Below are 15,875 nucleotides of genomic sequence, written 5' to 3'. Positions count from 1 at the left end.
AAACCGAGTTTTATCCTCCCTAAGAATATTCGTGTACCTGCCTGACCCTTTATATTGCTGCCTATACTATCTCGCCCTTACCTGAATCAAATTGAAATAGGATAATTTCGTTTGAAGCATTTAGTTTTGGCTCAACTTCCAAACGGAACAGACTGAAACGTAGTGTTGAAAATGGATAGAAAGGGTTCAAGAAACAATCCTACGCATCCAAGTCGATCAAAAAAAAAGAAGATTTAGGGGAAATCAACATTCTGCAGAAAACGACACAATCTTCACAAGTGTATCAGCAGAAAAGTTGAGAAAAACGGGAGAAGACGAAATTCGTATCAATAAAGAACATGGTTATTGTATATTGAATTTTTACACAGTTTTCGCGGCAATCAGTTCAATAATTGTTGTTTGCAAGGAGTGTAAAAATGAAATTCGTTTTAGTGAAACCAGTAGTCGCGGATTAGGTTTTAAAATTGCAGTGGACTGCGATTGCGGTATACATTACATCAATTCGTGTCCGTATGTTGACAAAGCATTTGAAATAAATCGCCGAATTGTTACAGCCATGCGACTGTTAGGAATTGGTAGACAAGGAATGAATTTTTTTTGTGGCATAATGGACATTGGACAAGGGCTTGCCATTAATGTATATTATTAATGTCTTGAAAATTTACATTGTGCAGCGCAAGCTGTATACGAATCTGTGTTAAAAAAAAGCCATTGAAGAAGAAAAAATAAAGAATGTTGAAAACAAAAATTCGTTACTAGACTTGTCTGTGTCAGGAGATGGAACGTGGAAAAAGAGAGGATTCAGTTCGTTGTTTGGTATCACTGCACTTATCGGAAAATACAGCAATAAAGTAGTGGACTCAGTTATCAAATCAAGTTATTGTCAAGCATGTAATTTATGGAAGGCAAAAGCGGATACGAATGAGAATCAGGATTGGTTGAAAATTCATGAATTCGGATGCTCCATAAATCTAGAGGGTAGCGCAGGTAAAATGGAAGTAGATGCTGGGAATGATATGTTTTCCAGATCGATGGAAAAACATGGTGTGATATATATATCGTACATAGGAGACGGCAATTGTAAAACTTTCAAAGCTGTTTTCGATATTTGCCCATACGGGAGCGAAAACATAGTGAAGAAAAAAGAATGTGTTTTGCACGTGAAAAAGCAAATGGGCAGAAGACTTCGCAACGCAACGGAAAAGAATAAAAATATTGACGCAAATGTTCCGAAAACGTTGACAAACGAAATTATGAGTGAATTGGAAAAATACTATGATTTGGCCATTAAGAGACTTTCGAACTCTGTTCAAGAAATGAAAAATACAGTGTGGGCAACGTTTTACCATAAAAGCTCGACGGATGAAAATCCGCAGCATATATACTATCCTCTAGGTAGTGAAAGCTGGTGCAAGTGGCGTCGAGCGGAAGCTTCTGGAATCCTTGATAAATTTACTCATGATAAACCGCCTCTTGATGACACTGCTATGAAAGCTATTTAATCTATTTATAAGGATTTCACATCAGACGAATTGTTAGAAAGATGTTTAGAAGCAAATACACGAAATGATAACGAATCTTTGAATTCATTGATTTGGACCTTTGCTCCGAAGCATTCTGAAGCAGCTATTGTTGAACTTGCTAAGTATTTAGCCGTCTGCATTTTTGATGAAGGATTCGATTCTATTTTACAAAATCTTAAAACAATTGGGATAACCATTGGTCAGCAAACAAATATACATATTTGCCGATATACAAAACGAGGAGCGAATTAAGCATATCCACAAAAGAACGTTTGATGCGTCAAAAAAAAATCAAGAATACTTGCAGTAAAGAAAGATCTGCTGAACTAGACTTCTTTGAGGAGGAAGAGGGTGCCATTTATGGCTCTTAAATTGGTTGATTAACAGTGATTGTTATAAGTTTCATATTAACTACTTGAAAACAGCACGAAAAATTTTGAACGCGTTTTTTTTTCAAAATTATGTTCTTCGAACTGATGATTATCATATCTCTGAAACTAACTGTCCGGTCGATTTGAAATTTTATATAGACCTCCAATACCAAATTTAAATTCAAATAGTTTATTTTTTTTTGCGACTTGATAAACCGAAATCGATCAACAGTTTTTAGAGTGCCGCCATTTTTATTATTATTAAGGCTAATCCCGACTATAAACACACTCATACAGATTAAAAGAATTTCTTCTGTTCATTTGTTTTATATGGGCAGAATAGCTGGAATCATGGTCACCGTTTGGAAAGAAATATTTGAACATGGTGTACAGCATTCCTTTTATTAGGGATACCCATTAATAATATCGTTTTCTAATAACTCGTCGAAAATGAGTTAATTTTCTATCTAAATAAAGGAACAAATATTTGTAAAAAGTTTCCTTATACTTTGTATACTTTTATACTTTTAAACATAGATTTGTGCCACAATTGCCAAAATATAATGATAATGAATTCAATAAGGATACAATAAAAAGAATTCAATTAATTCTTCTCCCGATTAGACGGTTTTGTCCTTCTCATTTGAGGTAAGTGCTACATCAAGCCAATTGAAAATACCATTAGTCATTCATAAAAACCAAATCGTATATATTGGATACAGACATTTAGACAGTTATTAGCATTGTCGCATAAAGTATGCTTATAAATACGTCATACAGTTTAGTATGAACAACACAGTTACCGATCCTATTAAGATGACGGTTACTTTTCACACCATGATTATGAGCATAGAATCAGTATCCAATATTGAAAGGAAAAACGTCCTACAGGCATAATGATACTTTCTCAGTGAAAATTAGGGGCATAGATACGAATGATATTACCCTGGCCTAAGTTATGTATTTTCAATTAGATGAGACTATGAATGATTAATATTGTCACTAAGAAATCTGGTATCGATATCAAAAGAAAACAGGTGCAAGGATTGCGTAATAGCGTTTCACTTTCCCCATTTTCTATGAAAAAAAGTGGAAATAAACTCAACATTGGAGTTATTGCAGCACAAAGTATCGTACAATGATGGAAGTACCATGGGTGCTGGTGATAGCATATAATTTTTATTTGAATTATGTACACAATTTATGCTTATTTTAGAGTAATGAGTATGCTTTTACAAAAGTTCATTCGATGTTGATAATCTTAAGTCATTGCACGTTCGACTAAGCACAATGAATGCTCATTTGTCATACTAAACGCAATATGGAAAAGCTAAAATGCAATTGCACCTATAATTATTCGTCGTGTAATATAAAACATTACTAGTTACGTGTATCTAAGTTTTGTTGCCATTTTTGCTACCATAGATTTCTTTAATCAATATTAGATTCTTTATAAATATCAATGTTAGAGCCGTTGGAGCGTGTAACTACATTTAACGGTTCATCAACATGTGGGCGGTACCGCCTCTGCATAAAATATTTGTTGCCTCTCTTTAAACTATCAGAATATCGTACAATAACTTTTAAATTCACGAGAGAAGAACATTTAACGAGAACGCTATTCGTTCTACATATATTAAAGTTAAGACGTTTCTGGAAGTAGGAACGGCGGAGTTTGGAATCATTTCCATAGGCAGTTTGACGTTTCTGATGTGGTGAACGTGGAAGGAAAAAGATGGCTACCATCTGGTGACGTTCGTCCGCAATTGCAGCTATCAAATGCTCTTAAAAACATCTGGCGGTTAGTTCTCGCTATTCTTGCGGGTGTTTCTCTACGTAAAAGTGCGTGAATAAGTGAATAGTGAAATGATGAACATGTGGAAAGTGCGGGAACTGATGGACAAGGCGTAAGTTACACTGAGTTTTAGCAATACGCGTGACCTAACCTTGCTTTTGCCCATTACAATTCTTTTCATTGTATTTATTAATTTCTCGTAAATCTTTTGCATTTTGTGTGTATTTAACCTTTTGTACATCCTAGAACCATTGGTAACTGAATATTAATGAATTACACATGCGGCTAGTCAATGAGTGAAATTGTACGTTCAAAGAAAAGAGAATGCATTCAGTGGCAAAAACTAGTCCAGTGGGATTGTACAGAGCATTTCAAGTTTGTCTCACCCGCAGGCGGTTTTGTCGATAATATCTCATTCATTTATCCAGCCATTGTTCTTTACTTTTATAGACATATAAGTTTATTTCAATTATTACAATTATGCTACATAATTATGATACAACTCTATGCACTGTTGAAATCTATAAAGGGAAAGTTTCCATTTCCTATTTCCATCTGAATCATTGGACATAATCTAGCTTATGAAATTACATTATCTTTATTGAGAAGAATATACTATTTCATGTAGTAGAATGTTATTACCTTCAATTATTGAAAGTATTAAATAAAGGTCATAAGAATTATAAAATTAACATTGTCAAAGGGTATTTAAATCCATTTAACAGTTACCACTAGTATATAATATATGATATGAGAATGATGTTGAGTTAGTTTAATCATGTTGTAATATTTTTGCATATCTTTTTCACCTTGGAATCTGTGAAGTCGAATATACTATAAACTTATTTCAAATTTAAAACCTATTTGATATAAAGTTTACATTATAGTATATTAAATTAAATGGCCAATTGAATCACCAAGAGACAAGGCTTATTTCATTCAGATCAGGTCACGGTCAACTGTTTACTTATATATCTCAATCATCTTGCACAATTTCAAGTGAACAGACAACTGAAAATCAATTAAACTTACAGAATATATATGCCATTGGAGAGAAGAGATTATATTACAATTAGAAGACTTAGTTAAGCAAACTTATTAAAATTTATAATGCTACGAAGAACAGATAAGATAAAACTTGTTTTTATGTTAAGTTGAAGGACAACAATCTTATTGTATTAGATATCCTTTTATTGAGCTTTATTTAATCTTATTATACCTTTTTTTAAATGAGGAAATACAAACGAAAAATAAGTCTAATGGTATTCTCTTATTCTATTCTACAGAGGGTAACTTTAGTTATTATTTTTTCTAATGAGTTGTATTTTTTTTACATATGACTAAAAGTTTTGTAGTTAATGACCTACTCGCTTACTATGTACAAATATCACATTGTAACTGCAATGTAAATATCGATTATGTGTAAAAACACTTGCTCTGATTCTGTAAATGGCTCAGTATTTTTGCATTTTACGAGTGCCACTGTGCTAATCTGTGAACTGTAGAAAGCTATCAATTCATTGGACACATAGATCGCTAATGTTGATTGATATAAATATATATGATAGAGTAATTCAACATATAGGTACATTATATAACACTGGATAATAAGTAATTTGCTTAGTCATTTTTTATCCGACATAGCATTCTGTGTACATTTGGTAAACTCATTGCAACTTATGGATATTATGACAGTTAAGGCTCTAAAATTTGTCAAACTTCAAGGAAATGTACAAACATTAGTGTGTGATTGTAAATTATATTCTGTTTGTGAATTATATATATGTATTTGATGAAACCATCTTTTTATAATATTCACAGTTATGGAATGTTCTAAATATCACACTTTACTTGACGATAAAATAATTCTGAAAAGTATTATAACTCCAGACTGTGCACAATGCATTGTCTAATTGTGGATATGTTTCATTAATATTTTATAAAGAACTTTGAACTTGAAACTGACGCTTCAAAGAAGAAGTAAGAAATCCAATGTTTTCATTATAGGACCAATGTAGTTATGAACTACACAGAGACAGAAGCAAAAGTTCGAGAAGCTACGAACGATGATGCCTGGGGTCCTACTGGTAAGATTTAAAAATTAATTCCATATCTTATCTCGTGATTGATAAGTTTAGGTAAAATTATGTACGGTAATGTTTTTGATCTATCCATATTGTTAATTCATTATCGTTGAAAGTACAAGTTGATTTTAATTGAAGTGTATGATAAACATTAAATTGTTTTCGCATTGACGGGTACAGGTTGCTCTGATTGTGAAAATTTCTCTCTTATTCCGCTGCTTGGCCCTCCACATAGATACGCTCCAGCGATCTTTTATTATGTTATTTTCAGGCGCCATGATGCAGGAATTAGCTCAGGCAACATTCACATACGAACAATTTCCTGAAGTGATGTCCATGCTTTGGAAAAGAATGTTGCAGGAGAACAAACGCAACTGGCGTCGCACGTACAAAGTATTAAAACTTTTTTTATTATTCAAATTCAATAATTATCCATTAAACATTAAAGATGCGGAAAAGATAATGAGCTTTGACATGTAATGAACTTATTAAATTTCTATAACTTGGCTATTATTATTAAATTAACAAATGGCTCCTAAAGCTATTGTAATCCAACTAGAACGGGAATGGTATAACGTGGCTACGTAAAATACCGACTGTTACGGAACTTAACTCCCGTAACAGTTTGTCATTTGTAATCCAGTACGGTATACCACAATAGTTTTGCAATATCTTGCAACTTAGTACCGCAAATTACGCATAGCTACGTGTCGCTATCGTAATGAATGATTAATCGTCATTGTAGAAGGATTCTTTTTATTTTTATTGTAGGGTCTGCTCCTGCTTAACTACTTGGTTCGCAACGGTTCGGAGCGTGTTGTAACGTCATCTCGTGAACACATCTATGATCTGCGATCGCTTGAAAATTACACGTATATCGATGAATTCGGCAAAGATCAAGGAATAAATATCAGGCACAAAGTCAAGGAATTGATCGATTTCATCCAGGATGATGATAAGTTGCGAGATGAGAGAAAGAAAGCGAAAAAGAACAAGGATAAGTATGTTGGTATGTCTAGCGCAGCTATGGGGATGCGATTTGGCGGTGGAGACAGGTGGACGGACAGTCCAAAGTGGACTAAACCAAGTACAGACAGTTACAATGATTGGGACAGAGATAGTCGAGGAAGGGGATTCGAAGATGGCAACAACAGGTTTGCATTTATATTCTAAACTGATTAAAAAATGTTCGTTGGATTGGTGAATTAAATTATTTTATTCTAATTTATTACATTGCAGCGATGATGGAGAAAGAGAGGACTCTGATAACGACGCGCATTCCAGCCCACGAAGAGGTGGGCGAGAGTATAGAGATACAGCTGAGACGATGGACAGAGTTAGTAAAACATCTCAGTCGTCAACACCTTCTGCGAATGCTTCTCCGGCTAGAACAGTTAGAACCATTAAAAAGGTTGATCTGGGAGCTGCAACTAATTACGGAAAGGAACAGTCTAATGTAAGTGATCTGAAATAATACTACGGTATTCCATGCTGGATTCGATTATAATGTAAAGCATTATTTTTATGATAAATTTTATACAGTCGTGCAATTATGCAATCATAGAGACATTTTATTATGGATTTACAGAATAGTTCTCCGACAAAGCAAGGAAATCTAATGTCATCACCAGTAAAGCAGCAGAAGAGTAAGAACGATATATTGAATGATATCTTCGACTCGCAGAACGAGAACAATACCCCTGGGAAAGCTGATAATGATGATGACTTCAATCCAAGAGCCAATAACTATACGCCAATACAAAGTCAGAATGCCAATGCTGACTTTGGTGACTTTGCTAGTGCATTCAACAATCCAGCAACCAAAACGAACGACAATAGTGACGAATTCGCTGACTTTACTTCGGCATTTAATGCCGGGGTAACCATTTCCAATCCACCAGCTACTCAGTTGCAAGCTCCACAAGCACAAATTTCGTTAATGGGTGCAACAATACCAAATATTGGCAATCCAATGGCCGGCAACCTGACCAATCCGCTAATAGTGGGTGCTCAGTCAACAGCCGCACCAGGCTTTGGAAATATCGGAAGCGCAAATATACTTCCACAGAATTCGGCAATGGGAAACAATCTTTTTAATTCCCTGCCACCGCAGGGAGTTAATAATCAAGTCGAAACTCTGAACAACAGCAATAACAATACAGGTAACTATTTATGACATTATACTCAAATGAATTGCTTTACATTTCCTACGTAGAATAATATTATACTTACAGCAACTTCCAATACAGACCTTCTAGCAGATTTGGGTGGTTTCAATTCTTTACCCACGATTTCACCAATGGTGCAAGCAAACAATGTCAACAATGCGGATATATTCAATACTGCCAGTCCCACGTCCACTGGGAATCCCATCGACTTTAATACGGGTAAGAGAAATGTTCAACTCAACGGTATAAGATTCGTTATCTCGGCATTAGGTGCATGATAACAATGTCTGCTTTTGTTATTTTGAAATCAATCATAGTTCGATTAGGCAGTCGAATGTTTTTAGCGTATAAAATAATGTGTACGCTGATCTCACTTAACTTGGAGAAGTAATGCCCCCAAGTCAGCCTTTCCTTACAGCTTCAAGACCCGAAGAAAGCGTTGCAACAGTGGAAAATTGCATAATTACCGCAACTGATCGAATTTTGGAAACGCTTCACGCCATCGACACTGTTAAAAGCCATACTAATCTGCAAACGCTGAGATCCAGTATTGCTAATTACGTGAAATTCTTGCCTGGACCAATTACACCACAGAAATACATCGGATTGGATTATGATAAAAAAATCGATAGCATACTCCACGGTCAAATTGTGGAAGGAGTTATAGAGAAATTTGATCATAACTGGCCTTTGAATAACGGAATTTTAGATTCTTTGCTGAAGGAACTAATCGTTGTCGAAGGTTCCTCATGTTTCGTATTACACGAAACATTGGTCCCTCTAACTGACGCACTTAAACAAATACAGAATGAAAGAAAAAAGTTCGTAATCGTACAGATTTTGGAAGAACTGATTAAAAGCGATGCAATATATTCTGCGGTGGTAAAAGCTTGTAAAACAGAAGGTACGAATCAATTTGAACGAGATGAATTAGAACAAACTTGGCGCAAAACGGTGCAAATTTTATTATCTTTGCCCAGTAGAATAGCCAATGCGCTAAAGGGTAAAATACCTGATGCTTTTGTACCTAATACATATGGAAAGATTATGAATTTTCACATCACACGTTCAATAGCATTTATAAACGAAGGACTTCAATATTCCTCCACAAAACCAGATATCAATATTCTTTCCATTTTAATCAGTAAAGTAGCTCTCATTACGAATATTACCAGCTGTATTTGCTTAATCGATATAATATCAGAATGGTGCATTACTAATAAAAATAATATCAAACATTTCGTACATGCATTGCTGCTTCAATTAGACAGATCAAGCATAGAATCAATTGCGGTATTATTTCTGAAACAATGTGATCAAAAATTTGGTATCTCCGATTGCTTTGGAAATTTATTAACCGATGCAAATTGGAAGTATGTGTTGACAGTAAAGATTCCATTTATGTCATACTATGAAGAGGAAAACTTGATAATCAATTTAATCTCATACTTATCTTACTCTCAGAAAAACGATGGAATTTTAGTTGAACTGTTGATAAAACTATTGGATGTTTGGGGAGATAGAAGTGCGCTTAATCACACTTCGATGCAACAGCATGAATACATAACGAAACTGATTGTCCTATCGATGAAAATGATTAAGGGTCACTTAAAACGAAATGAAAAAGATACTGTACAGAGATTACTTTTTGCTGGAATATCGGCTCATTTGGAATCTCCACAAATTTTGTTGAGAGCTGTAGGCATGGCAACTGGGGAAATTGGAACGACCATTTTAAACGAATCTGATGATTCTCCAAAATTGCAATTCGAATATGATAGCATGCCACAAGAAATTATGACACTGGTCGAGAAATTAAAGAGTTTGAGTACGATGGATCACAAAAGAGAAGCAAATGAAATATGTAACGAAAGAGAGGAATTAATTCTTAATGATATTGCATTCTCCACTTTGGGGGACAAAAGATTGTATCAGTTAGGTGTTGAATGTAAGATTTTGTCTGTACCTATGAATGACATTAAAGAACCACTTGAAATTCGAGAAGAGAATACGGTATTAAGAACAGAGAAAGAACACAAAGCAACCGATAATACGAAAAGTACCAAGTGCGAAACCCTCGACGAAGATGACCTTGATAGTGATGATGATTTAGTTCCTTACGATATGTCTAATGATACTGAAATAGCAGAAAAAAAACGGCCTGCGTATTTAAGAGACTTGCGGGATAACTTAATAGATATACAAACCAATGCAGATCCTGATGTGTTTGCACAAAGCATGAATGTTTGTGAAGAATTAATACTCTCACAATTACCTGGAGATGATGTGTCCTTTGGCATTGAACTACTGGAAATCCTTGTTACACTCCGTGAAAATTCTTATGTTGAAAACTTCGAATTATTAACATTTAAATCTTGCGTAGCAATCGTGACTGTATATCCTAAAGAAGCTGCAGAATATCTTTGTCGAGAGTTTCATACAGAAATATCGAAATACTCTGTAACGCAGAGAATATTTTTTCTGAATATTCTAGCAGAATCCGCTAGAAGACTATCAAAAGTTGAAATAGCAATGGATGATGTTCATACAGAAAATCATGAAATTGAAACACATCCAAAAAGAGTGAAGTCTAAACCACTATCACTTGTTATAAGTACTGAAAAAACTGCACAAGAGACCCTTTTCGATGATGATTTTGAGGTAGCGACAACCAATGAATCTGAAGCTGAGTGGGTAGATATAGTGCGAAAGAGAATACAACTCAATACAAAACGCTTTGCTCACCAATCAAAGATTCCAAGGACAACAAAGAATAAATTTGGGAATGTAGTATCATCTTTCTTTTATCCCCTCTTATATGGATTTGGAAGAAAAGACACATGCATGTACAATACACCAAAGTCCTTTGTGGATCAAGAAAATATTTTACTCATCCACTTTTTGAAAACCTTGTCTACTATCGTCGTGGCAGCGCAAAATTGTCTACTTGCTCCAAAAATAGGAAAAGATGTTCTGGATTTGGCTTGGACCTTGCGATATCACGACGAAGCTAAAGTCAGATTGGCTGTAATAGAAAATGTTGCATCAGTAGTGATAGCTGTGCCAAAGCAGTTTTTATTAAATGAACTTTTCGAGCCACTCATGGAAATTAGATTGTGGCTTATGGATGTGTCTCAAAACACATTCAGAGGAGATCCTGATAATAATTGTAGAAATTTAGGAAGAAACGTGGTGTCATTGATTGATTCTGCCATTGGTTCTACGTTAAATAATATTTGAATAATCAAACGCTTTAAAAACATTTAGAACTGTTTTTATTTGTAAGATGTTTATATCAATTTAAGGACATATAAAAATTATAATATCACATCGTTTAATCTCTTTCATGTATGCTTTAAATAATCAATATATCATTTTATTACATTCAGTCATCGCATCAGTTGTTTTAAATATAGAATTTGGACCTATATGCAAGGAAAGAGGTATAACATTTTGCGTATGACTTAAAAAGTATATACCATTGCCATATTTAGGATCGATGGGAGTATCACCTGTCGGTAATGTTCTTACTCCACTGTCAACCAACGTTAAAACATCACCTTCGAGTAACACATCCTCAGCTCAAGTTGGTTCAACGTGGGCTGGAGCAGGACTAAATATTGACCTCGACAACATTATGGGAAGCAAAACGAAACAAACTGGACCTGCACCAACTATGAATCAATTGGCCAGTAACAGTCCGCAGCACCAAGCCAAGTCTATGGGTAAATAAGCAGACATTATTTAAAAGAAACCACAATAACCGGCATCTAATAATGAATTCTGCTAATGTCATAACATACATCATTTTTCTAATCTCACTTTTTTCCACTTCTCTTACAAAGAGAATATCTTTTCAGCAGTATCTACAACTGGATATTCCTCGGCAATGACGCAGCCACAGTCTCAAACTAATCCAGCATTCTTTCCTGCGTTCCAATGAGACAGATTCATTTGATAAACCTGTCCGGCAATCGGAAACATCTTGTTCTGGGGTAGATATTATAATTAGTGGATAAATCATTAAGGCTTGCTATAGTCGATCAACTTCATCGTTAAATTTGAATCTTTCATCAACCATCACACATTACATAATATAGTATATCTCCAAACTGTACAGAGTTTAAATTCATTAGCCGCCAAATGGCATTGGGATAAAAATCCCTTTTTAATCTTGCGTTTCTGATCCAGAAAGCTTTTGTTACTAAATGGCGTGATTGTAGATTCATTGTAGATATTATAATTTCAAGCAATATTTCCTTTCTAAATTAGAGATAACTAATTTGACGTCTATGAGAGTGAAACAAGTTTCTTTCATTAAAGACATTAGAGTGGCGAATAAATCTGTAATTAAGTGAAACAAAGAAAATACACATGGCAATGCAAAACTCTCATCGATTGTAAATTACAAATTGGTGATGATAACTATAGCAGGTCTCCATTAGATAGGTACTAAATTTGTATGAATGAATACAAATTGATATGTGGTATGAGGACGTGGCTGTGTCAGAAATTTGGAAGATAAAAGGAAGGAAACAAAATTCAAATACGAGATATAATTTTGAATTTTCTCGCGCGGTGGTTTAAACGTTGGCTGGTAGCTTGTCAAATTAATCTCTAGAATGTCACATGCATGTATTCAGTATGGCGTAGCGTTTAATCCACGAAATACAATAATCTTCCTTGACTAGGACCACCTAGAGCACGTCGTGGTGTGTGAAAGTGTACATTATGGAAAAGATTCATGAGAGAAATCGATGCATTACGCGTTTTATGCGTAATTCAAATGATACATTTTGAAGATCATGCTATTATAAATGTATCAAGAAATGTTCGTGGTAAATTTTTACACAAAGAAAAATCGTCAAGTAATTGATTCAATGCCGTACAACAGCACCTTGATTCCGTACCAGGTTTTTGGAATGATAGCTACATTCGCAGAGAATGTGCACATTTAACAAGATATTGATAAAAATCAATTTTATTCGTGCGCTACGATTTACGAAAAAATTCTGTACCTATCATCAGTTCATCAATAATGAATGTACTTTACTATCGTTTTTCGATAAGTAATCATTATTAAAGATACTTGTCTTTAAATAAGAATGAAATTGTTGACGATACGTGCTTCCCCAACACAAATTTAGTTTTGCACCAAAAATGCATTATGTATAAGATAAATCAAGATGTGTGAAGTATAACGATATCGAATCTTGTTAAGATATGAGATGATGGAATATCAAGTTTTACTATGCTACAGTAGCACAACAAAAGTAGCGCAATAGCCTGTCAAATAACTCGAAAATTAGATTCGTCTATATGCGACCGATTAGTTTCATAAAAATATTAACGTGCTCTAAAATATGAATACATCGATGTAATTTCTCGACCATAAGCGCTCATATGGTCGCATGAAATTTTCGTCTTTTCATAATACTGATACAAAACAGGATCGCCCAAACAACGGAACAGTACATTCCACTTTTGTATAATACGCGAAAAATGTTAAAAGTTGTCAATAATTTCTTAGAAAAGTCATCTTTATGTACCCCTGCGATGTCAAAAAACCCATGGGCGATGTATATGTCACAAACGCTTTTGCTATGGCAGGACACGTATATGCCGTTACTTGCATAATTACAGTTTCAAAAGTATAAAATCACCAAAATTAAAATAGAAACTTATGTCACTTAGATTGTTTGAGCAGTTTCATATTCAAGCAAGATATTTAGGGTTTAAGCCATGAAAGATTGATCCCTCAAACCAAATTCGTTATTTGGTTATAGATTTAAAATTCAACAACAAATTTATAGAATCACTTAATGTCAAAAACATGTATGATAATGATTTATTTAGTTGTAATTATTAAGTTTATATGTTTGATGTGTCACGTTCAATAGTATTATTTCTAAAAATATCTTTACTAGAAGGCCCCATGATACTTCATTTAATGTAAAGCAAGTTCATTGCAATATGAAGAATACGTGTCGCATCACATTTCATAGCATTTGAAAAATCAGATAAATTTTATAAAAAACGAATATGATACAAAAAAGTGACATCTCTATTGTTATAACCGTTCCGTACTTAGTATGATGGATGCATATCTTTCAAAATGAATATTGAGTCGATCACTTAAGTAAGCAGACAGTTATTAGTAATTAGTTACTAATTAACATAGTTTCTTAAGTTAGCTTTTTTTCTTTCTACGTATAAGTGGCAAATTTTAGTGAATAATTAAGGGACTTTGCTGCATTTATATGTTGGATCGTGGCACGTTTATTCTGAAAATTGAGTCTGGTGAGACTTCAGATTTGATTTGAACAATCAGGTACAATATGTGCGATGAAATATATCTGTAAATGTAAATTTCGGTAACCGCGGTTTGGTGCCTTCGAATGAAAGAGAGAAAGAGAGAATAACTGTATTCGAGTGAATGTCGTTATTTTTAAGAGTCCACTGTGCGAAATGATATAAGATATCACCGTATGCAGCAAAGCCTAATTTTAGCAATATAAGGATAATAAATATTATCCAAGGATTAATTTTTTTAGCGTTATATATTCATTAAAATATCAATTGCGATAGAACAGTCGTCCAGCCATGCAAAACGTTCTGAAAACTCTTTCTTACTTTTAGGCCCGAGGCAAGTCTTTTATTTTGAATTCTTTCTATCCCCCCACCCAAGAGACTGAATTGTTTCCCCCCATTTTCTTTAAGTCTCATAACTCGTGCATTTAATACAGGGTGAGATGTGTAAAGTGGGTAAGAATAGATTTTCATGGGCAACTACTATGCAAGGTATATTAATATATAAATATATGTAATTGATATAGTATAAACAAAAATTGATGTGGTATTTTATACTATGAGTCTTGCACTACCATTTGATACGAAAATCCGTTGGAAAGGCATTGCAGAAAAATTCGCAACACTGTTTTTTATGTATAAGTATTGTGAAGACCAACTGTTCAGATTTAGATTTTTCATTCAGGATCGAGAGCCTTCTAAGGTAATATTGAGTGAACGTCAATTATGTGATTAAGCGCATATTATCTAATAGAAGGATCTAACTGTGAACTTTAATTAAAATTCAATTATCACGAGTGTAATTACTTAAACGATACAATTTGGAGAACTGCAAGTTATAAAAATCCGATAACGAATGAAATTCTAAAAACAGTATCCTACTTCTTTATAATAAGTATTTATTATAAATCTTTTTCCATATATTTAATATCCATCGATATTGCATTGACAACAATGTAGAAATTACTCAGTCGTGCAGCATTGAAAAAATTATATTGCCTGAAGGTAAAGTTTTGATTGTTGGGGGGGAGGCAGAAAATTGAATTAAAATCCAGACAAAAAATCAGATAAATAATATCAAGATCTATAAACAAAAATGATTTGAAATCAAGGTATATATTCATGAGACGAGCCTCTACTGGGTTATTGCATAAAATGTGAACTGTAGAGTAGTAAGTATAGGGCGTATCGATGCACGAGACATTATTTTATTTAGATTGAATGAATTTCCTATTGATTATTTTTTTTTTCGAACGTGGTGAAGATTATATTGCAAATAACTTTTTCGTATTTGTACAAACTAAAAACTGTATGTCATTGTAAGTTGTTGAATTGATACTCTGGTTGACAAGGTGTAATCAAGTGAGAGATAAGAATGTGCATCGGTAAAAAATCAATACCTGCACACGTAATTAATGATTACGAACTCCACAAGTTGTCAGTCGATTTTCATTGTATTATAATCAAGAATTGTAAGTAATAATTCAAAAAATTTATACCTATGTCTTTACCTTTACTATTATTAAATGCTCATCGGTGCTGGTATTAATATAATGTATTGTGTACAGTTCTTCAATCTGACCTGCTGTTATCCTTTCCTTTTTCAACAATAAAATGTATTTTGA

At 33.9% G+C, this 15,875-nt stretch overlaps 1 protein-coding gene across 5 annotated transcripts; it reads left to right on the top strand.

Annotated features, from left to right (window-relative positions):
• The first annotated feature begins 3,383 nt into the window (after positions 1–3,383).
• LOC107268688 (clathrin interactor 1) lies at positions 3,384–15,799 on the top strand. Of its 5 annotated transcripts, XM_025085980.1 has the most exons (10): positions 3,581–3,801; positions 5,697–5,776; positions 6,045–6,166; positions 6,545–6,927; positions 7,013–7,229; positions 7,362–7,935; positions 8,008–8,160; positions 8,360–8,845; positions 11,436–11,666; positions 11,787–15,799. In XM_025085980.1, the coding sequence occupies exons 1-10, from the start codon at positions 3,761–3,763 to the stop codon at positions 11,882–11,884; spliced, it is 2,385 nt and encodes a 794-aa protein (XP_024941748.1). In that variant the 5' UTR covers positions 3,581–3,760; the 3' UTR covers positions 11,885–15,799. The 5 variants fall into 5 exon arrangements, with proteins under 5 accessions (XP_015597202.1, XP_024941747.1, XP_015597201.1 ...); XM_015741717.2 differs by lacking the exon at positions 8,360–8,845 and having other exon boundaries at positions 3,588–3,801; XM_015741716.2 differs by lacking the exons at positions 11,436–11,666; positions 11,787–15,799 and having other exon boundaries at positions 3,384–3,801; positions 8,023–8,160; positions 8,360–11,329.
• The last annotated feature ends 76 nt before the right edge of the window (positions 15,800–15,875 follow it).

This window comes from Cephus cinctus, unplaced genomic scaffold (assembly GCF_000341935.2).
Source record: "Cephus cinctus unplaced genomic scaffold, Ccin1 Ccin1_scaffold0577, whole genome shotgun sequence".
In the NCBI taxonomy this organism is placed as follows: domain Eukaryota; kingdom Metazoa; phylum Arthropoda; class Insecta; order Hymenoptera; family Cephidae; genus Cephus; species Cephus cinctus.
This window is presented reverse-complemented; position numbering and strand designations above follow the sequence as displayed.